Raw genomic sequence first — 24,646 nt, 5'->3', positions numbered from 1 at the left:
GATGTTTTTCTTAATAAATGCATGACATAACAACTGTATACCACTACTGTGATCGAACATTGTAATCTGAAGAAGTAGATATAACTGCAGGTCCTTTGGTCAGTAGGCATCAGCAAAATCAGGGGGCCTGCTGTTGATAGCCTATATTTACAGTTCCAGGAAATAGTGGACTAGTGACATTTTCAGGGGGTCAGTTCTATTCAAAAGTAGTTGGCCATGCTGGCCTGTAGAACTTTTATCACATTTTATTCACTGAATTTTTGATGACATTAGTTGTGAAAAATGCAGAATGTTATTTACCTTAGCCTGTATGGCAGCCAAATCTCTCTCCATGCCGCTGAGTCTGCGCTGTAAAGTCATAACTCCAGCCAGGTCATTTCCAAGATCATCAGTTGATTCGATAATCTTGCTCTTCTCATGAATCCAGCTCTGCAAGTAAACATGTTAAGAACTTTTGTCACATCATCACTGTGTAAAAACCTTATTGGCAAGACAATATGGCTATGGTAATAAAAGAAGCAGTTTAACAGTTAAACATCATTTAACGTAATACTGTACTACTTCCCTCACACTTCAACTTACAATTGTTTCATTGCACTCAATATGGAAGTTCTGAAGTCCATGAGCAAGGTTGATTTCATCACGTTTCTGGTCCACAAGTGTTCTAAGGTTGTTCCAGCTGCAAACAAAAACGAATAACCCTCTGTTTACTTCCTAACCTAATAATGTACCCACAAACAAACTACCCTCATCTGCTAGGTATTTGAAAACTAATTACCAATTATGTGTCATGATTACTCATCTATATAAACTTCCTTCATTTTCAAAAGAAGACACTATACTTTTTATCAAAAACAACACTACTATAAACATTTATCAAGAAAGGATTTCAAATACAAAACAGATTTATTCAATTTGTAGCAGCCTTCTTTGCTTCTATACATCTATTATATGTATATTTGTATTTTCACCCTTGGTTAAGTTGGTTCTGTCTGCCAATGACATCCTCAGCATTGGGATGCTCAACTTGGAGTAGTTGGCGAGCAAGTTGATTAACAACAGCGACCTTTGAGGCAGAGGCATTCATCTCGTTCTCAAAGCTCTCGAAACGATGCTTCATTATTGCAAGCTCTTCAATGTCATCAGATACAATGATTGTGCTCAAGAATTTCTCCTGAAATAACAAAGCACAATATATTTTCTGTAGATGATGGTCAAGTAAGGGCCTTGATACAGGTTCAAAAATGTAAACTATTAACTTATTTTTCATGTTCGAAAAGTTGCATTACTAGCCAAAACACTTATACACGATAGTGATTATACAACAAACAGTGGTTACACACCTTCTCATCAATCCATGTTTCCACACCATCAGTCTCATTGAAGAGTTTGTACAGAGACAGCGCATCGAGCAGTCTCTGCTTCCGCAGTTTAGCCAGTTCCAGAAGTTCCTGGTAGCGACGGTCAATACTACCCAATCGACTCTGGACATCAGGAGACTCACGATCCTAGGGGACATGAAGTTAATGTAATATAACTCAATAATGTTATCTAATGGGACATAGGAAACAACGTATTTGAGAAGCATTCTCTAGGTCCAATATAATATTGAATAAATTCCTTATTCTACATAGAAGAGAAAAACATTTTAGTATATACAACTATAATTAACTCTTGAAACTGGTTGTCTTGAAAAAAAACAACATCTTCTTCAAGTTTAATCACAATCATAACTGCATCTTACATGTTGTTATTTTCACACTTCAGATGGGATTTCTCAATAGTTTCCACTTAAATATTGAGCTACTTGAGAAAGAGATGATGTTTCAACTGACCTGTTCTCCCAAACTGGCTGCTTGTTCATGTAGACTCTCAATAACACTCTGGTAGTTCTTGAGTTCCTCAGTCACATCCTGGAAATTATCCAAGCAAATATTTTTGTACATAATTATATGTTGTTTTCAATTCTTCAAGTGTTCTAAAACAGAACCATTATGAACATGATTCAATGATGTTTCAAATATGATTCCCTTAACAAAAGCAATAAGATGTGCTTGTTGACTGACCTTGTGTTTCTTGAGGAGCGACTGAACACTGGCTTCGTCCTTGCCAACATCTTCGCTGGACACCAGACGTAAGGTGTCAACCATCCAGGTGTCAACATCATCAGCATCAGCGAAGAACTGTTAAAGTAAAACAGATACCAATACCAGTCCAAAATCTTATCGAAATCTTATCCCATAAAGTTAACACCCAAACCAAACTTGATCCAAAGATACATTTTTCATCAAAATGTACAAGCCAAAACAGCTTTCCAAAATATTTATTATGAATGAGCTAAAAGAAAAACACTAAATAACAATCAATTTTATGTTAACAAGAGTCATCAGAAGATGAAAAATCCCCCTGGCCCCCACAAATTCGAAAGAACAAATCATCTGACGGCCAATTTAAGTCTAACTTGATGAGAGATTTTCTATCTGATCTGTCTGTCCATATACAAGAGTAGTTATTGAGCTATCAAAGCAATATCATGGAGTTGGGGTTCAGAACTTGAACAGTCAAAAACAAACTTGTTGGGATGGAAAGAAAGAAAAAAATTATTCTAAACACCCCTAAATAGCAAGAGACACCAGTTGACAACCTAGTCTCTGTGTGTGCAAAGTGTCATGAAAGAACACTGATTAGTTTAGAGATATGGTCCAGATAAAGACACCACTATGAAAAGAGTCAAAGTCAAACTTGTTTCCATGTAAACAGGATTTTTTATATCTTTTTTTAATATTTAATAAATTATTTTTTTATATTTTTTTTATCCTTGATTAACACATGTACCAAGTTTGGACGAAAAATGATGAATAGTTTCTTAGTTTGCTCAGGAAACGACACCTACCCTTGTTTCAGCTATATTTGTTTCCATGGAAACAGGGGGAAAAAATCAACTTTCGAAAAATTCCTAAATAGCTAAAGGCACCACTTCAGCCCTTGGTTAATACATGTACCAGGTTTGGGTGAAAATTCTTTCACAGTTGTCAAGTTGTGGTCCGAAAACGACTAAGTCCAAATTGTTTCAATGAAATTCGAGAAAATGCCAAAAATCTCTAATATCAAAAGGCATCACTTCAGGATCTGTTTGATCTATCTGCCAAGTCTTGTTGAAAGACATTGAAAGTTTATTTGTGCTGTGCTCCGGAAACAAAATCCACTCCCTTATAAGACAAAGTTCAAATTGTTTCACTGGAAATTGTGAAAAATAAAAATGTCAAAAATCTGTAAATAGCAAAAGGCACAATTTCAGGATCTGTTTGACATATCTGCCAGTTTTTGTTGAAAAATACTGAACAGTTTTCGTGTTACGCTCCGGAAAGAAAATGATTAGGGATCGACCGGGATAAAAAGGTAATCTATTTTGACAGATATATTGACACAGATCTGTTCCAAGAGAAATCAAGATATGTAACATTACCTGGTAGAAGTCCACAGCCTCAACAAGTCGCTTTCTGCGGTATTTAGCGAGGTCCATCAGGCTCTCCCACTGCTGGTTGATCTCATCGATGCGTTGCTGAATCTTGTCAGCACCGAAATTGCCTGCAGAAATGAGATCGTCTCCGACTTGGAGGACTGACTGGAGATGACTGTGGCGGGCGGTCATCTCATCCTCCATTGCCTGAAAAATACATATCATGGTTATAGTTCACATATGTAGTAGTCAAAACACTGTACATGTTCTGTGAAATTCAACAACCAACATTCTTTTAACTTCAAACAAATCTAAAACTTTAAATTAGCAGTTTCTGCCACGCCTTCATCAGAAAATGTATATGTCCTCAGGGGTTTACATCAGTTGCTCTGCTACCAAGCTATTACATTAAACAGCACTAAAGTACTGATATTATTCTACCTTTTGCTTATTCAGTAGCAGGTGAACACTGGTGAGGTCATGTCCAAGGTCTGGTGATGACATAAGTTGTTCCTTCTCCCTGATCCATCCTTCCTCGTCTGCCATATCCCAGTAGAACTGCCACAGCTTGCGAGACTCCTCCAGACGAGATCGTCTCTCCTCAGCAAGTGTTTTCAGTTCATCATATGCAGATTCCAGGGTGGACATGCGTTCTCTGACCACTTCTGGGTCACTTGGACGGTATCCTGTAACAAGTTGTGATAAAATACTTAACCATGTCCTTCGGGAACAATGTATAAAAAAACATTCAAAAAAAGTTCATAGTATTAACCTTGAGATTAGTTACAAAAATGTTTCTTGCCCATGACAATCCTAAAAACTGGGTAAACAATGGACGGAACAACCTTTGCACCGTTGATATTGTTGTTCGTTGCAGAACACTAGTCAGAATATTTTAGCCATATCACAGAGACATTGCCTTGGAACAGTTGCCAATGTAACAATGTATATTGGACTGCTGGATAAGCAGAAGGCATCACAGATTTCTATCTCACCTCCAACTTCCTGGAAGTCGTCATCAATAAAGCGGGTGGCTGAATTGTTGACAGTTTTTACTCTCTCTCCCACTACATGGATGTCTGCTTCCAGCAGGCTGTGCTTCTGCAGGAGATCCTCTACACCCATCAGGTGCTTGCCATAGTCCTCAGACATAAGACGGGCCTGAAACAAAAGTCAGTTGGTAAGTACACTCCTGCATCTTTAGCATGAAAACAGATGGGGAAGTTTCAATTGTAAGTGTATCACACATGACACCAAATTTGTATATTACAGGTTCAGGCAATATACTTTGCCATATTATGAGAGCAAAATAGGGTTGTTTTGGGTATCATTGAACATGAGAACTAACATTGAGGGTATCATGACAAAGCCTTAAATACAGTTGAGTTTCTCTATATGGAAGTTCAATAGTAATGTCAAACCATTCATCTCTAAATTCAAAGTCATATCAGCGTTAGAAATTGGCACTAGTCCTGTAGTCCTTGCCAAACTGCTCAATAGTTAAGGTATCATAAGGACTAGTAGAAATTTGCTATTTTTAAGAATTTTACTATATGTTATCATTATAAGGACTACTGGACTAAAAATGTTAGTTTCTATGGCTGCATATTATGATATTACTTATCTAAATTGATAAACATTATAAACATAAAAAAGTTAAAACTAATACAAATTTTCAATTGATACTATTGCTAATTCAATTCCTGACAATGACAGCTACCTTAATCTCCTCCATCCAGTCCAGGATGTAGAGCATCTCCTGGAAGATCTTCTGCAGGTTCAGTGTCAGCTCCAGCCTCATGCGACGAGTGCGCAGAAGCTCCAGCAGGTAGTTCCATAGTCTCAGCACATTATCTTTTCTGTAACACAACACCAAACACTTTTCAAGAAGTGGACTTCAAGTTTATACAGATTAAACCAATCCATATTATGCCTGTAGGGAGTTAAAACATATACACCTGCCAAAGATGTAGATTGCTATGTTCGAATATTGGTACGTTGAACTATTCATAAGATCAGATTATTTGGTTACTTACTGCACATTAATTGATAAACCACTGACATCTTGGAACTTACAAACAGTATAAAACTGCTTACCGTGCATTTATCCTGTCAATGTCATGATAGTTCTCCTGTTCAAGTTCTGATGCCACTGCAACAACAGCCTGCACACGCTCCTCATAGGCGTTGATGTCCGTTTCAATGGCTTCATGTTTCTTGGTGGCAGCTTCAACTGCAGGTAGGTCACGGCCAAAGTTGTCTTGAGAAACAAGTCTCTGGTTCTCACTCAACCATGTCTCGCGCATACCTGCTTTGCGGTCAAATCTGGCAGCTAGTTGCTCAAGTTTCTCTTGTCTGGAATAACATTGTCAAATATTGAATTGAGGAAAAATATATAAAAGGTACATAGAAACATTATTAGCTTGTCCACCGAGCAACAAGGATCAATTTATGTTAACTAATAACTGAGATCAATATATGTTTTGTATAGTAGAGTATTTATTGTTTCCTGATGGATCAGAGATCATTCAACAAATCCTATGTGAGTTATGTACCTGATCAACTCCTCCCTCAGTGCAAGTTCTCTCTCGTGTTCAGCTTTCTCCAGCTTCTCCCAGGCTTTGTTTATGTCCGAAACCATTTTCCCCTCCTTTGGCAAATATGGCCGTTGGTTGTTTGCACGCATCTTGCTCTGAAGGGTGAACAGAAGGATTTCGAGGTTTCCCTTCTCATCAAATCTGAAACAAACATTTACTTTATGTAGTAAACTCACAGAAAGGATGCAGCATTATATGCAAACAGTGTTGAATACAAAAAAGCATATCATATGCAAATGTTTTATGAGAGAGAAGGGATTCTGGGGGCTATACATCATCAGTGACAAGTTCATACTTTTAATATATTCCAGCGGACATCCGATATGATATGGCGTTACACAACTCTTAGCAATACTGCACACCACTTCACCGACTTTGGGCTGGTGATAACAAAGTTTTTTCACTATCCACTGTGTTTCCCAATCTGATAAAGAATGAACTTACTTGGGTGGTTTTTCTACCATTCTGTAAGTGTTGAATGCAGACAACTGCTGCTGGACTCCAGTCAGTGAGTTGGCAAACTGACGATCATTCAGTATGACAATTGTCTGTTCGATCCATTCCAGCAGGTCTGAGGTCAGACCTTCATACTCATTGGTCATTGAATCGGTGTCTCTGGCATTGTCAATGACCTAAAACAAGAAATGTTAATTATGTCATTAATTTGATGTTCTTAAGAGAATATTTTCATCCTTTTCTTGGAGAATATTTATTTCCCTCTAAACTTAACCCAAACACTAACACACATCAAAAATAAGATTGCCCAATGAATAAGGCAAAAACATAATCAATTTGGAAATGGTATCTCTAAATCCTCATGGATGATGAACATTATAACACAGGCAACTCTCTGGCGCTAATATTTACTTTGCCGATTCTCTTTCCCTGCACAGAGTCTGCCTTCATCTTGGAGAAGTAGTGGTAGTAGGTGACAACATAGGTGATGATGGACTTCTCATCAGGGTACTCAACATTGACATCTGAAAATAAATAAATCAACACTCTTGATAAAATCAAATTAGTCATTCAACAGATGCAGCACCTCAGTGTTGTATATTCGCTGTACATCATACCTTGCTCTAGTAACCTTTAACAGTGTGAAGCATCCCAAAGGTCAATGAACTTGTATCATGGTACCATGCTTCTACTTTGCAGGTTGTAATGGGATGTCCTCTCATCAAAATATGAAAATTTATCTGTGGATTTCACCTTGTCTAGGAAGGGTAGAAGTCTTTGGTATCCCGATTATTGCTATAGATGCATGAGAAAGGTTAAACCATATTGCCTCCACATGAGGCGTGGGTAGGACGTCAGATGTCTAACAGAACACCAGCAGCCCTGAGGGAGCTGCAAGTATCCGTTCTATACCAACATTACTTACATGGCAAGGTTACTTATAGCTGTCAGGGGGTGAGAACGGATCTGATTCTTACAGATAACACTGTTTTTACATATCAACACTGCCATAATCAGACTACAGGTAAACAAAGGAACATTTGCATCGGCAAAGGAAGAATTCATTCCTTTGCATGCTACTTCTTAACAAACAGGTTTCAATGGCTTCTGAGAATCTAAGATCAACTTTGCTGGTATACTTTTCCGCTGTATTTATTGACTGATGAATCAAATCCATTTAAGAATCCTCTCTGATTTCTACAGCACAAATATACTGCTATCCAGAACAAGAACTTCCACTTTGTCTTACCCTCTGGATCAAGGAGTCTCGTGAGACCAAGCTTATCCTCAGCAACTGTGAAGGCATTATCCAGGTTGTGCATGGCATTGGACTTCTGAAGTTTTTCATACTGGATGAGGTCTGGCCTGTAACAAATGGTATAGATTGTAAGTTGGAAGTTAAAATGAATCAAAGAATTCAATCGGTTTTATGCCACTTTAGCAATATTGCAGCAATATTTCGACACGGATGGGCTACACACATTCTTCACATGGGGAATCAAACCTGGGCCTTCGGCATGACAAGCAAACGCTTTAACCTCTAGGCTACCCCAATGCCGCACCTTTAAGAACACAGCTGGCTACTGCACTGTCAATTTAATGAAAGTCCCTTATCTTCTTTGCAAATATGTTGGGTTTTTTTTTTGCTGGTAGAAATGTTGGGATTTGTTTCTATAAAACAAAATTAAGAGGACTGATTGACAATTAAATTATAATTAGGTCTGACCTCCGCTGATTCAAGATTGCAGTTTCAATGTCCTGGTTCACTAAAGCTAACAAAGCCACTGGCATAGCTTTCTCTTAATTCCCCAAATCAATCTGTTTTGCTGAAATCCCTGAAATATCTGGAAACTTAAAATCTTTATTGTAAATGACCTGACAGAAACCTACAGAATTAAGTAAAAAAGTAATTTCCTTAAAGGTATTTTGTTGTTATCACTGATATATGTATTTATTTCTTATCTGCTGTAATCCTGTTGAAACATATTCAGTGCTCATAAAACTATGAGGGATCCAGGTGGTCTTAGGTTTTACTGTTAAGGGTACTTGAATCTTGGGACCAGGTAAATGTTTGCAATGTAAGGTTTATGACAAAGATCCTTCGACTCATTCTTAATTTCGGACAGTTTCACATTGACAAAAAAAAATCTTTAAGAGTTCATAATTTTAACAGTATAGGACACACAAGATTATTGTCATTTGGCAATTTTATTACATTTAACATCATCTCAACCTAACATTTCTTTTCCTTGGCAGCATAAGACGGTAGGAAGACATGACCCATTATTTACCCATACCTTTTTCAGCACCAGCTGCACTAGATGTGCTAAAGCCAGGAATCTCTGTAATCTTGTAACTATGGCAACCAAGTAAATCAACCTCCAGCCATCGCTCATGGCTGACATTATTTGCATTATTTGATTTGGGTAAGTTCTCCATCAAACATCTAAGCCACCAATCTCCAGTGTTCAATTATCTTTATCAGCTGACACAAATCAATAATGAACATACGTCAGCTTTTTCTGTGCTTGCTGATGTTACCTGAATGCAGAGATTTAATTTCCTATTGGAGTCAGAGGTGTCCATATATGTGCCCTATCAGTAATATCTGGATAGCCTCTGGATAAAATAGGAGTAATTTTCAGTAACTTTACTTATTTGTCAGTAGTGACCCTAGAAATAGTAAACTACCAAATATTATTGAATGTGATATTAATTATGAGCTCACTACGGAATACTTCAGGACAGAACATGTTAAACTGCAAGCATATACCACACAATGCGACATGCAAACTACTAACACACTGACTTTCATTTTTGCCATAATAGTTGACTTTATCCCCATAATACAGTTAGTTTTACATAAAAATTATGATGATTACAGTAAAATCGTAATGGTAGACACCTCTGCTGAGTGGATCAATGCCAACATTCCCAAATAAAGTAAATATGAGGTCTATTATGTTCATTACATTTCAGTCCACTAGTCCTTATTATGATAACATATAGCAAAAGCCTAAAAAAAAGGCAAATTTCTACTGGTCCTTATGATACCTTAACTATTGGGCAGTTTGGCAAGGACTATAGGACTAGAGCCAATTTCTAACTCTGATAATTTCTTTTGGTCAAAGAGAAAGAATAGTGACATATAATAAACTGTCATTAGGTTATTATCTCTAATAATGTCAATCTCTTCACAGAAACTGTCAGTAATGACACAATTACAATGAACTTGATAAAAAAAATAACCGATGACACCATGTCAAAGTTATTCTCATAACGAGTTGCAAAATACAGATATAACAAATGTTATATTTGGGATAACACTTTCCTAGTAAAGCACACAAAGTCAGCTATCTACAGATACACAATTACTAAGCATCTCATCAAATACTAATAATATTTTTGTTCCATACTAGATGAACTTTATTTGCAGCACTGCCTTGAAAAAAAAACCCCAGGACACCTGAACTAAGCTTCTCTCCAGTCAACAATATTACAAATTTCAGTTTGAGGGAGTTGGGTTTATGAACAGTTGATGCTTTGTCTTCATATCAGGGAACTTCTGAGCACTAAGAAATTTCTATACCAGGAAAGTTGCCGAGTTTGCACATGAAAGAGCTGGCACAATGCCACCAACACAGTTCTCAAGACGTTAACACAGGGCAGCAGACTTGTATTTCAGCCAACTTCCCCATGTAGTTTCACCACTTATTTATAAATGTTAGCTGCAACACTACAAGGACATGTTGAGCTTCTTCAGCACTTTATTTCAAACTGCCAATAACCTAAAGGCAAACTTAGGTATTCCGAAGAGATCTTTACAGCCGAAGAAAATAGTACCTTACTTTAAACGTTAAACACAAAACTTGGCAGTCTTTGCTAATACTCAAAATACATGTTTCGTCAATAAACTTCAGCTGGGAAACACATTACAAACACTGACATCATTACATGAAGTGTTGAATCCAACAATTTCATTATTACATAAGCAGTATGTTTTATCAACAAACTCCACTTGTTCTGATTAGTTTATAGAATTGAATATTTTCAGCATAATCATTGATAATGTGAGTGAGTGAGTAAGGTTTAACGCCGCTTTTAACATTATTCCAGTTATATCGCGGCGTGTCAGCTTAATGTGGGAGGAAAGCCCGAAGTGATGCAGGTCTCAGACGTTTACTCATTGATAATGTAAGCCGGAAGATACAGAGTCAACAGTCTACCACATTAAATTCTCTTTACGTGGTCACTGTACCATGAGGTACAGTTTGCTCATATTATCATGATTATATGTTACCGGTTAAGCCTGTCAGACAACATCATCTTCTTCATCATGTATACACAAGGGCACAAAACGAAGTTTCTCATACTGCACTATTATCATTCACGCTTCAGTAGTTGATAATTTTGACCACACAAAACACACTATTTGGGTCCTGTTTGATAAAGCAGCTGAGGCACTTTCAAAAGTTTATTTTAGAAGCAGAACAACAATTGTAACATTCATGATGGGTTTTTTTGTAACAGAGTCCAACATGTACACATGAAGACCTTACATATACTCTTTCATCATTTTCTGATGCAAACGAAGTAATGACCTACTGTAATGCTCCATCTCATTTTGTTTATAATGATGCAACGGAAAGAAATCTGGTTGCCAAGACTGTTAATCATCATATGGGTAGCAACAAAAGCTTCAACAGGTCTTTTACTTCAGATGATATTTACTCAATATGCTTATTCAAAATCTCATGCAAAACAGTAGAAATATTTACTTAAAATCCATGACTGTAACTCTGCATTATAATTACCCATTCCAAATAAGCTAGCAACAATCCACACAAAGCAATAGAAGATGTGGGTCTAAACACCTCAGATATATAAAAAAAAGTCTTGTACAAAATACCATCATCAAAAGCATCAAGTTTAAGATAAAGTAATATTTAACTTCGCATTATATTACACATGACTCCAAACTGATCCGAAAATTAAACCTATTAAATAAATCACAGCCTACAATTTATAAAAGTTTACTAAAACTACAGGGCAAAAAGACAAAAGTGGGTTTTATAGCATTGAATAACACAGCCATTCAACTTACCTGTGTTTGTGAATAATGGCATTGAAGGCAAGGCCATCTTTCCAACTGGTTGTGAAGTTGCGGACATTGACGTTAGGGTATCCAGCAGTCTTCATTTGGCACCATAGAAGTAGGGCGTCTTTAGCAGACTTGGTTTCACTGTTGTCAGTCTCCTCTATTGTGATATCTTGGATCTGTGGTACAAAATATACACCATTGTACATTAAACGGTAATCAACTTGATCCATCACTGATTTTCTTTCATGCACAACTATGATTTAAAACCAAATCGTTCACCATGAATCCTGTCACAATCAGTCCACAACACATACTTGATATATGGACTTAACATGGAAACAGAATTCCTGTCTCAGTTGGGCCAGACTAAAGCTATATTTGACCAATGGCCACTGCAAACCCTTATAAAAACATGATCAAAAACAAACATTTGCCAAGGAAGATGTTTCAAAACACACTTTACGGAACAAACCCATTGGACCAGCAGGAACTATATATGAAATGATGCTTCAGCAAGATCTATATGATGAGTTATCATCGGACACATGGTATCTCATTTGTAAAATGTCATTTTCTCAATGAATGAATACATTATATCCTGCTCACTTATCTCCTTACAAAATTCCAGAGGATCCACAATTAATTCAATAGGTAGCATACTTTTAGCCAAATTATCACCTATTGTCTGAATAGTTAATACACACATACTAAAATATCAATTACAAAAAAACAATGTTGACTTCTTCAATGACATGATGATGACATTCACATTAACATACACAAGATGCAGATACTTTTATCAAATAATTGAATGTTAATGGCTAAATATGTTTATTAGTTACAGGCACAGAAGTTATGCTGTAAAATCCTTTGGATGATTAGTTGTAATGTAAAGATTTATGGAAAAGAGCTTCTACCAGCTTCAGGATACCTTTAACATTTAGGCAAATGCAGCATAGTGTTCAAGCTTATAAATGATTAACCTCACCTGGAATCGTAAGATGATGGTCCATATTAAACCCAGTGTAAGTCTGGAGCTGCCATCAACAATATCATGGGCTCCCATATTTTCTAGATGTACACGCTGTTCGTGTAGGAAGGTTAGGGCTTTGTCTACATTTTCCAAACAATGGATTCTCATCTTGCCTTTTGTTGGTCGAGGCTGCAAGAGATAATAAAAATAAAATAATATGGGCACTTATACCACAACAGTAACATTGCAATTGACATTAAACAAGTAACAACTAGGACCCTTTGACTTTCATGCTAAATTTGTAATACTGTAAGAATTATGAAATCTTAAGTAGATGGTAATTATTTCAACAAATAATCAGAAACATAAATCTTAATTATCTACCCGTCACATAAATACATGTATTGAGACTTTACTAACATCTACCCTATACCACTGCTAAAAATTAAGGGGGACCTGGAGTCCTTTAGATTTTCTGCTATGGTATTTGAATCAAAGGATCCCCTTGATTCTTCCTTTTCAACATTACTGCTATGAATAGGGCTCCTTGAATTTACCACTGAATTTCTAAAACTGATCACTACACTTTCATCAATTAATAGTCCTTAATGATTTGAGAAAACAGATGGAAACTTACCAATCTTTCTCCAGACAGGACTTCCAAGAGCTTCATCAACATCTTGCCATCTCTGAGATCCACATATAAATCGCTGATGCGATTTCCTGTGCGCACCAAATGAGAATTTACCCATTTTTGGAAAGTTTTCTTCTGTACTAGTTCTCTTTCATCTGAAAAGGTAGAGAATAAATAACATTTGAATCAAATAAACACTTCATTTGGGAGCTTGTGATGCATATACCCTAATGCACAAAATAAACTCAGCTGTTATAGTGTATGGAATCACAGCTCATTTTGATCACATCATGACCAGTTTGAGGATGTTTCTAAAAATAAATTCTCTGCCTGATAAATATCTAAATGACTATATGCACTAATGTATTCCCACTAGCTGAAGTGGTTTATACTGACAGGGATCCAACATCAAAAGTCAGGTCTTTGCATTAGTATGACATATTAAACTGAAATGATTGTAGATACTAAATCTTTAGCTCGTCGAATTATGGCCGAAACAATGCTGATGCAAAGTTAAATCAATATAACTCACTAACTATGAAAATGAAAAGTTGAAAAAATAACTATGACAAAATCTTGTCAGCTATATTCTCTTATTCACACATGGTAGTACATGAATCAATCATTCACACATGGTACTAGATGAATTAATCATTCAAATCTTAACAGCTACCATAGGAAGGTCCATCAATGAGATCATCCTCAAGGCGACACTTGGCGGTAACCTGGATTCATCAGGCCAACTTTATCATTTATTCAGTAGTATTCAATTTATCAATGAGGTCATCAGCCTAACTGATATCACTAGCACTACTCAAACTCAAATACTGTGGATATTAAGATACTTCATGATTAGCTCCAACCATCTTTAATGAAAAGCCAGTCTCATTCAAAGTCTGTGGTTTTTAACAAGACGCTTTCAAACAATTAAAAGATATGAATGCAATCTCTGAAGACATGAAATGTGTTATCATGCCACTGCATGCCATGCCATCCCATCAGCCACTGGGAACAGGCGTAATCTCACTTCATATTCAGCAGTAACCCTGACCTCACTTTAAATCTCGCACAGAAAATCAATAGACAATTTGTCAGTGTTCTGTCAGTGGCGCTGCGACCTAGCTACGTAGGATATGGCTCTAATGCAAAAAAACAACACCTTCTGATGAAATCCATAAAAGAGAAACTAAGCTTTCATGCAAAGTTCTGTTTGAAAAAACTAACCTCGGATTACTTTTTTCAATCTTTCTTATGATTCTTGATCACTAACAAACTGCAAAATAACTTAAATGGACTAAAATAACATGAAATTATCTGCTAAAACATTTAGGGAAGATTGGTCTGCATAGCTAATCGAAGTAACCCATCTTTCATATAAAGACTCGAAAAAATTCCAACACATAGTTCACAATGTCAAGACGTGTTTTAAGGTGCATTTTAGCTGAAGCTATTTTCAAGAAGCATTATTGTGCTTGTTCTCATATTTCACCAATAGCTATCTTATGTGAACTGGACTCAACTTGTTAACTGAACACTGATACACACATCCCGTGATAGCGTCTGACCTTACCGACTCCAATAAGGTTACAGAACTGTTCATTTTATAGCTTCAATTTGCCCTCTTCAAGCTGTACTTCAGATAATATGTTCAGCAAGCACCTTTTTACAAAGGTCATTTTCCCCTTCTCTCATGTTGGGAACAGTTTAATCCGCCCTAAAATAATTCATGTTCAAAATGCTTCCGGAATTACTTTACCTGCCAACTGCTTAATTTTTCCTTGAATGAATCTATCTGTATTTTCTGGACAACTTTTGAAGTATTCCATATTGCCATTGAACATTAGTAATCCATTTAGAAGCACAGGATGTAACAATCCCAAAGCGCCCGCCTGTCGACTAACAGCTATGAGCCGTTACACAATCTCTAGTGGGTACAAACTCCTTAATCAGATAAAACTACCCATGACACTACATGTTACTTGGTATCCATCAATCACGTTAACCTTGCTGTTTACGTCTGACACCTTCACATGTAAACTATCCACAGTATTGATTTTGCCACAAGTTTAAATAAATGCAAGGGGGTGGTGCTGTTCAAACAGTCATTGGGGATACAAACTTCCGGTCTCACCAAAATAATTGGGACACTTCCTCTCTGATGACGGAGTTAAAACAGTCGAAATGGGATGACATTTGGCAGTATTACAATGCAACCGGAGGCTCTAGTGAATCATTGTATCACACTCTATTTTCAGTTTATATACAATTCACTTTCATATTCCATGTCAGTTTGACCTTTTAGACAAGATTCATCATAAATTGTTCCATCATAAGCCTTGGCTTAACAAAGTTAACAGGTTCAGAATCTCACCTTACAAGAAAAAGATGAAAATATTTTTAGAAATTCTTCACATTTTGAAGGTACAAAATGATATTTTTTCCAAAGTCGATTGTCAAACTAATCACACGAAACATTTCCTGCTTATACAACTCAGAAACAATGAGATTCTAATTCCAAATAAATTTATATCAAGGGAAATGGCCTTTTCCACAAAATGACATCACGTTTTGATGTTTGTCACAATTTCATTTCAGTGACAAAGGTCACTGTGTATTGTTTTTGTTTCACAAGGAACTTTACAATTTTAACTCTGTCAAGTAATTACCAGCTTATCTCTATGCTATGAATAATAGCTCAGCTAAATCATAGACCAAAATTGTACTTTTTGATGTTCGCTTCAATATATATTTCATGTTAAATAACGCTTAAAAATAAAAGCTCTATATGCTGCAATTACATGGCCTTCCGTAATATAAGGAAATAGTCATACTGGTCAACAAACATGTCAAAAAGATTATTTGTGTTGGCAAACAAGAATATGTCACCTCAAATAAACTGTTGATTTAGCTTATCAAGAATACTCCTGCCATTAACCACTGTGACAAAATAATTGATACTTGAATAAAAACTTTCAACAGAATTATTACTTCAATGAATTAAGTGAAATAGATTTCAGCAACGAAAGTATTAGCATAAGAATAAGGCCCTTATAACACTGGAACAATGACAAGTAAATACTTTAGGATACTTCGGAGCTAAGTTCCAACTGAGAATCTGTTACGGAATTCCATCAAGTTTGACCCTCCACATCTGTATTTTTCCTGATGGTGTTACACATTTGTTTCTAATCTTGTGTTTTCATATGCAGCAAATGTAAGTGGGAAAATCTGGGAATACAATAACCCTGACCCTCAAATTAATAGAAAAACATTGCAGATGTAGCTAATGTAGTTTGTTTTGATACCATCAATTTCACATTCCTAACAAATGAGTATTACAATAGGGCAGGTCCGCCCAGCCATGTGACCCGCAACCTGACACCCTGACAAGACAACAGGGAACAATGGAAGTGATGCATGGGGGAGGCTGGACACAGTGGAGCTTGTAGTGCCTGTTGTGGAGGGCTGTAAAACCTAGTCTCATACACAGACATGTTCATAAATGCATCTCCCATATTGACATTCTCCCAGCTCAACAGGAGAGAGTACAGTGCGGCAGGTCTGGGGATGAGTCACCCAATTGTAATCCATAGCTCAGTGTTATAGTCTGTTTCTCGGACCAGCCCACAGGTAGACAGATGAGACTGCATGCCGGGTCACAGATGATAACGCAGACACATAAAAACAGTTTGTTCTTGGAAAACACTTTTGTACAAACGGAACATGCTCAGACACAATGTCATATTTTCTGTCTTTGATTAATATTTCAAAGGGGTAATCTTACAGAGATATTTATGAAACATATAACATTGTCTGCAGCCTTTCCAGCGGTATAAACTAACATTTTTAGTCCACTAGTCCTTATAATGTTAATATATGTATAGCAAAACCCTTAAAAATGGCAAATTTCCACTAGTCAATATGATGCCTTAACTATTAGGCAGATTGGCAAGGACTACAGGACTAGTGCCAATTTCTAACACTGCCTTCTCATATATCATGTATATAGATAATGCAAATTCAATTTCAATAGTGTCTTCACTAAAATTCAGCCAGTGTACCATTTCGAAATGTCATCAACTGGAGAGTTTGAAGGCACATTCCAAACTGAACCAACTACTCTAATTACCAACACAAACTGCTCTCGAATACCAATTTACAGCTGACAATGCAAATCCTAGCAGCCAAACATACATTTGTGAAAATAGAATCATATTTGAAACACAAAATTTCCACAAAATATATTCATTAGCTAAGCTTTGGCCCGTTGTATAGAAAATCAATAGTGTCACACACAGTGTAGCAACAGGCTTGATGGAAATCAATTATTAAAAACCCATCCTTGCAGTGAAGCTAGCAGGCACAGCGTTATAGGAGCAGAATGTTAACCTGGATCAATGTACAGTATCATGCATTCATCACTGTTGTACATGTCAGTATGACCAATGTAAATACTCAACGCAAATCAATAGCTTATAAATTGTACTAACTATCTCCATCCCAGCATACATGCAATGTTTTCTGTGTATGAACCCTAAATATCTTCACTGATCTTTCCAACATTATCAGTATTTTTGGAAATTTTTTGACAACAGCTATCCATATGTTAGGTTATTGTACCTAAAGATCCAGGTTGATAAAAAAACAACAACACATGGCTAAACAATGTAAGTAATTCCTCATCGACAGCAAGGGCTAACCAAAATATATCAATCCTGTTAGAAGATACTGTTTGTACAAGAAGCCATGTAGGTTATTCTCATCACTCAGAATCAACTACAAGTTTAGAGATCCTGTGAGCCATTTGCTCCCGGGTATCACATGCTGCTTTTCCATTGTATACAGCAAGCAGTATTTTCCTGAGTTTCAAGGATAGATAAATATAAGGTGAAAAGCCCAGATCAGCAGGATTCTGGCTCTACACACTGTCGTTATTCAGCTCTGTCAAACACTCAGCTTGACTAGAGATTGTATCCATATATCACATTTATAGGAGCACTTGGGTTTGACAGTAGCAGTAAACTCACCCATTTTGCTAAAACCTATTTTATTCATACCAAATCTAACATAGATCAGGTGGCATTTGGGGATCATCTATCAAATCATATTTATATTGAGACTAAGGGACCCCTTATCTTAGAATTTCAATTTAAAAAAATCAACCATGTTCATTGATAAACAAAATAATAATAAAAAGTACAATAACAAATGTTTTTGAATGACAATCACAGTAACTTTTACAACAACATCTGTGTTTCTTTTGTTATAGCTCAAAAAGAAAACCTGAATTCCTTTTTGTATTGCCAGTAATTGTATACCTCCACTTCAATCTGACATTCACAGCAAGTGTGTTCACTGTGAACCAAAACCTGCCACTATCCAGTCTACAGACGTAACGATTATCAATGTCCCGAGTCTGCCGTTGGTGGCTATTAATATTCAATAGATATTATTCAGTACAATATTGATCAGGGCACTTAATACCAGAGCTGGACAGAACACTGCTGCATAGCCGAGTTTCATCTATTTTCTGTTTCCCTGGAGGAACAGCTAGGTAAAAACCTTGCTGCTTCCAACACTATCCAGGCCACAGAATTCTGTACAATCCATGCCCGGCACTGACTTTCTAGGAAGATTCTAATGTTATGTTTGTTTGTTGTTTAACGCCGCACTCAGCAATATTTCAGTAATATGACGGCAGTCTGTTAATAATCAAGTCTGGACAAGATAATCCAGTGATTGACATCATGAGCACTGATCCACCCACTTGGGATACGATGGCATGCATCAACAAAGTCAGTGAGCCTGACCACCCGATCCTGTTAGTCGCCTCTTACGACAAGCAAAGTTGCCTTTTATGGGTTGCTCTTCTAATCGAGATCTTCATGGGTCTCACAAATTCTAATGACCTTATTATGATTATAATACAGTTTACAAGCATGTCAACTAAAACTCGAGACATCCCCAAAAAGCAAATCACCAATAGAGATACTTAATCATATATGTCTTTAAGCAACTAATTTAGTTAGTAACCGAGTATGATTTTACGCCACTTTTAGAACAACGTGCGTATACTTTAACCACTTGGCTACCCCACAGCCCCACTAGTTTAGTAATGCCCACAAGGTGTTTGATGAGGGGGAGAGAGAGATGGTTTGACATCAGGGCTACATGCCAAGTACCAAAATGCCAATATGTGTATCTACCCTCAAATGCACATTGTCTATCAATTTAATCTTTCAAAACAATTATTTGTACTTTCATACAAGTGCCTACTCGATAGACATTTCCTGATTCAGTCATCATTCCTTACCTGCAAGAGCCTTGATTCTGGATCTTTCAAAAAGGCGGGAGGAGTTGTTACCGGCGTCAAAATCATCATCCATCGGTTCCCAGCGAACCACATTGTTCGCCATCTGTTCAATTTCCGTCATGATTGCTGTTTACCCTGCCACCGTGATCCTGAAAGACAAGAGGGGACATTTCAGATACGAACATAAAATTGTACATTATACAGCTCTAACCACAAATACAACAACTCGTAGCATTCAGTACAACCACCATTACTGATAAATTCACAAATTGGCACATTCAAGATTCATCTCACGTACAACTTACCATCATGCATGCAAACTAAGCTGTAATATACAGGGTATATTCTGACTGAAATGCCAATAGCTGTCATCCAGCATATTTGCAGCATAAAAACATTACTGAAGCTTTAGTCTGATTGCAATATGACATGTCTCAATATTAAGCACAAATGGGTAAAATCCCCCTCTCAGGCCAGACTGAATATTAGTCTAGTTACCGGAAGCACAATTGTCATTTTGGGAGCTGTAGCATTGATTCATTAGAACTGACAAATAGTGGCAATACTTGGTGAGGACATCAAGTCTGGCGTATCTACAGGATACAACATTATTTGGTGAAAATCCAAATATCCACTAAAAAGAAAGAAACACGAAAACAGTAACTGCCCATATTTCAGTTTTTAGCATAAAGAGTCAGCAGTGAAACTGAGTTATCAGGTACATAAACTCTTCTGTTTTAGAGAATGCTATTAGATTTTCACACTCAGAGGTATCTGCCAAATCTGATTATCTCTTTCTTCATATGTGCATCCAGACTGATCAACACTTATGATAATAGACAGTGGGGAAGCTGCATAGCTGGTCTGAAATTCATCTTTCTTGACCTAACTCTAATACGGCCTGTTCGCAATCCCTCCTTCATCAGTGGCATAGGTGCTAACATTGATAGATTTACAGTCAGAGCTTGACCTTGTTCCGACACACTAAACATGCTGAATGAGACATTTATACTCAGCTGACCTTGTTCAAGGAAGGCATTACACAGTAATTATTTCAATAAATGATGGCAAGTCATTTTTAATAGACAAAGCTGTCTAGTCACGAAATCTGAAGCTGCACATATTGATTGAAGATAAAATGTTCCCAAATTATCATAACCATTAGAAACATTTTCTAAAGATTTAAACATTTACACATAAATGGGCTGTATCATGGAGGAAAGTATACTGGAATGAGGAAAGTGATTCTTTACTCAGACATATCTGATGCCAGATCACGAACAATGGCATAGTGGCAATCATAACATTCACTAATATTACATAGTATGGGCACAATGACTATTCAAAACTGTTCATCTGAATCATGTGTCATCCTCACAGTTCAGTTGCAAGTCCCCAAGGCCTGTGTGGTTGTCATGTTTTAGTAAGCGTGTATCCTCAACATAAGTGACATGACCAGCAATGTGGGAGCTGTCGGAATGTGCTGCTCAGCATTTCAGATAAGACAAGCCAGGATGCCTCACATTCCCCATCTACTCTACACTCATCTTTCCTCTTCACATGCATGTGGAAACTCCAGCATCACATGGAGAAAATAATCTCATGCAACTGAGTCTTACACTATTCTACAAAGTATGGCAATACTCAAAAAGATTCAAGAACATCTATAGACCACAACAAATTAGTTGAAAGTCATAATTATAGGAATAGAACCTAGAGCAAGCATTGTATATGAGTAAGGTTTAAGCTGCTTAAAGTTAAATCAATATTTCAGACATATGTAGGAATTGCAGCATAAGTGAACATTTGAACTATCCTAAACCCTAAAAGTTTGGAAGCTGACAGACATATAACATTTCTACAAACAAGATTTTCACCAGCTCTCAGGAAACTCAACATTATGATACCAAAACAGACCCCAATTTATAAGCCTTATCATCATGATCATATACCGGTACACAGAATTTCAACGTCCATAAAGAGAGAATCTACATAAACGCGGAAATAGAAAGGCCACAGAAGGGTAAGAATTCAAAATATGCCCATAACAACCGTATTAACATCATTGTCATACAGGAGGCATCCTTACTGAATTTTCTTTAAGTCCCATTACACTATTGAAATATCTTAAACTTTCACCTACAGTTATGAATAACATGAATAACACACATTTTCTTCAAACGATCAATAGTGTGCCAACTCATACACATTTCCTTTGACAACTTATTACCTATACATATGTTCATACCTTGAGCATTAGTCACAGAGTCAGTAGTAATACAACAGTACATGGATAATGACATTCCTGACTTGTGAGACCTTGTACCATGTACATCTGTTACCATACTTTTCTTGTATCAATCATTATTTTCATCAGGTTTGTAGTAAACAACATAGGTGTTGCCCCCAACCTACCATTCAATCATTAATACTACAATGCATCTTGTTGTGCATGTCATTTAAGGATGATGCTAATAAAATGTGATCAAACAGATTAAAAATAATCCTTCACACTATCAACATATGAAATATTGCTCAGGCAATGTACTTACATGCTTATATATTATAACATACAATTTAACAGTTTGAAATGTCAGCCAAACCAGCCATGCAAAAGACAGTTCTTATCAGCATCAATATTGGATTATCAGAATGTCTCGTCTCATGTTGTATGTATAGATCAATCCATAAACTTTCCATTACACAAATATCAACATCCCACACAATTGGCTTCTAATCTCTAGTATTTGGAACATATCATATCATACATAAGTAACATATATAAAGTGATATGTTCTACAACATATGCTCTCTTCTTCTTGTTCAATTATTGACAAGCGATGACAAAATATTAACCTGATATTGTATAAACATAATTTACACTACAATAGCCATGATAGCAGAATTGATTTGGAAGGAGCAAATTTTGCAATATTTCCTTAAAATTTAACTATTATTAACTACCGGTATTATCATGGTTATAAAATAATACAATCCATAATTAGATAATAACATGGCATACATGTACAATCTATACAAGAAAACCTTGCCTCAGCCAAGTCATCCTCAAAATTACATTGAAAGTATGCAAGCCATCTAACAACTCTGTGAAACAATTCCAATGCCTCCAAGGGCAAGTACACATATTACCAGAACAGCAATTACCTTGCATTAACATGTACAAAGGTGACAACCCAGGAAACTAAGCTTCAGAAGGCTAGCTATGTTCTTGCAGCTCAATAAATCTTGTCCTATTTACATGTAACTCTACAACCAACATGGCTGGCTGGCCCCAAATAAGTTGGAAGCAATGACAGATATACTGCAAAATAAATGTCTCAGTTGGGTGGTAAAACAGGGTTCGCCTGTGTTGTAACTAATTCCTTAATTTGTCTGCTTCTAAAGACCAGCTGTAATCCTTGATCAAAGACCATCTACCTAAACAGTAGTAAGGGGTGGCTTATATACCTTGCTATTTGTGACTGAGCAAACTGAAGCATAATGGAATCATGTGCATGACTGGTTCAACTGCATAGTTTGTTGTTTAACGCTGCACTCAGCAATATTCCAGCTAAATCATTAAAATGACAGTGGCCTATAAATAATCAAGTCGCGACAAGACTCAGTGTTGTACATTAATTGCATCGATCTACAGAATTGGTGCGTAGTTCATCCACCCAAAGCTACTTTATGTTTTAATATAAATACATGTATGCCATGTAGTTGGATAAATTCCATCATACATGTTGAAATCTCCAATGCATACATTATAATATCACTTCTAGACATCCTTTCTCACTCGATGAGAGGTTATATATATAAAGTGTTCCATAACAGATTAAAGAAATCAATCCGTATTCTGAACTGGGAACACAAAAAAAGAAAGAAGAAACATCACTGAAAACAAGCAGGCTAAAACGTCAAGATTAATGAAAATGATACAAGGTCAAATAGACTAACCTAGTAATTGAATGATTTGGCCCAATACAATTGCCCTAATTAATCAAGTCTATTACCATTCACCATGTGTTCACAAAGATTAATCAAGATACTTGCAAATATTGTCGTCTCATTGCTATAAACCAAGCAATTGTGAAGTATCAGGTGCCATAAAGCCAAAATTGTTACATAATTGTATGGAAATGAAATAAGAATTACATTTATCCTCAGGCAGTGAGAGAAACTGTTTTAATCCACTAGTCCTTATAATAATAACATATAGCAAAACACTTAATAATGGCAAATTTCTACTGGTCCTTCTGATACGTTGACTATTTGACAAATTGGCAAGGACGAAAGGACTTGTGTGCAATTTTCTACCACTGTAAAGCATGTAAGGGGACATACATTTGATAAATTAGTAACCCTGGAAACCAAATTCTAAAAATGCTGTTTATTACAAAGAACATTTGTTTCGGTCTCATTTACAAGCACAGAATAAGAAAGCTTCCTGTTTCCTAAAAATCTAAACCTAAACAAGACTCGTTCTGAACAATGTTTCCATTCCCCACACAGCACAATCCTTGGAATAATTTACAGTGGTTCAAAATATCCTGCAAAATGTACTTAAGCAAATATTGATAAAGGATTGTCATGAGATAAGCTCATAGAAATGTTACTATTTTTTGGCTTTGCATTTGGGGCTTCAGTTGCAGATTTATCTATCAGCATGATTAGTAATTTAGTTTTTGAATCAAAAGACATTGTTTCAAAACATGTTTGTATAATCAATAAAATGTCTTGACAGTAATGGAACAAGCTTAAGAAAATATTAATGTTCAAGCACACTTTCATACTGGGAACTCTAATTTGGTATAAATTCACAAAATCACATAAAAGACAAAACACCAATACTTGCCATTTTATCCTTATTTCAGTTTGTTATATTACCAATGTAACTGTCTGCGACTTTAGCCACTAGTGCAAAGCCTGAGTCAACTAAGATTCTGTTCAGTCTAGTAAGGTCAGTTATTAATAGTCCATATGACAACTTGAAAATCTATTGAAAATGATGACAAGAGCCAAGTTCAGGCTAGCAGATTCAAAAGGTTTTTTTACAAGGACTGATGTAACTACGCACTACACTGAAAATTTCAGCTCAATGTAAAAGCA

General features: G+C 36.4%; 1 protein-coding gene across 19 annotated transcripts in view; it reads right to left on the bottom strand.

Annotated features, from left to right (window-relative positions):
• LOC124125335 (spectrin beta chain-like) overlaps positions 1-24,646 on the bottom strand; it is a 91,147-nt gene that overhangs the window by 24,650 nt on the left and 41,851 nt on the right. For 17 of the 19 annotated variants that reach the window (XM_046488618.2, XM_046488619.2, XM_046488629.2 and 14 more), the window contains exons 2-20: positions 19,535-19,683; positions 13,225-13,376; positions 12,603-12,776; positions 11,618-11,790; positions 7,763-7,878; positions 6,925-7,037; positions 6,502-6,689; positions 6,016-6,198; positions 5,558-5,815; positions 5,181-5,319; positions 4,456-4,621; positions 3,902-4,146; positions 3,467-3,667; positions 2,067-2,183; positions 1,836-1,913; positions 1,344-1,508; positions 972-1,174; positions 583-679; positions 301-429 (exon numbers count right to left, since the gene is read on the bottom strand). In XM_046488618.2, the coding sequence (XP_046344574.2) occupies positions 301-429; positions 583-679; positions 972-1,174; positions 1,344-1,508; positions 1,836-1,913; positions 2,067-2,183; positions 3,467-3,667; positions 3,902-4,146; positions 4,456-4,621; positions 5,181-5,319; positions 5,558-5,815; positions 6,016-6,198; positions 6,502-6,689; positions 6,925-7,037; positions 7,763-7,878; positions 11,618-11,790; positions 12,603-12,776; positions 13,225-13,376; positions 19,535-19,655 (3,018 nt within the window). In that variant the 5' untranslated portion in view covers positions 19,656-19,683. Of the gene's footprint in view, positions 1-300; positions 430-582; positions 680-971; positions 1,175-1,343; positions 1,509-1,835; positions 1,914-2,066; positions 2,184-3,466; positions 3,668-3,901; positions 4,147-4,455; positions 4,622-5,180; positions 5,320-5,557; positions 5,816-6,015; positions 6,199-6,501; positions 6,690-6,924; positions 7,038-7,762; positions 7,879-11,617; positions 11,791-12,602; positions 12,777-13,224; positions 13,377-14,977; positions 15,100-19,534; positions 19,684-24,646 lie in introns of those variants that run through there. The other 2 variants (XM_046488625.2, XM_046488626.2) reach the window with 1 other exon arrangement.

The sequence above is a fragment of the Haliotis rufescens genome, unplaced genomic scaffold, assembly GCF_023055435.1.
Source record: "Haliotis rufescens isolate VD_foot unplaced genomic scaffold, xgHalRufe1.0.p SCAF_3, whole genome shotgun sequence".
NCBI lineage: Eukaryota > Metazoa > Mollusca > Gastropoda > Lepetellida > Haliotidae > Haliotis > Haliotis rufescens.
This window is presented reverse-complemented; position numbering and strand designations above follow the sequence as displayed.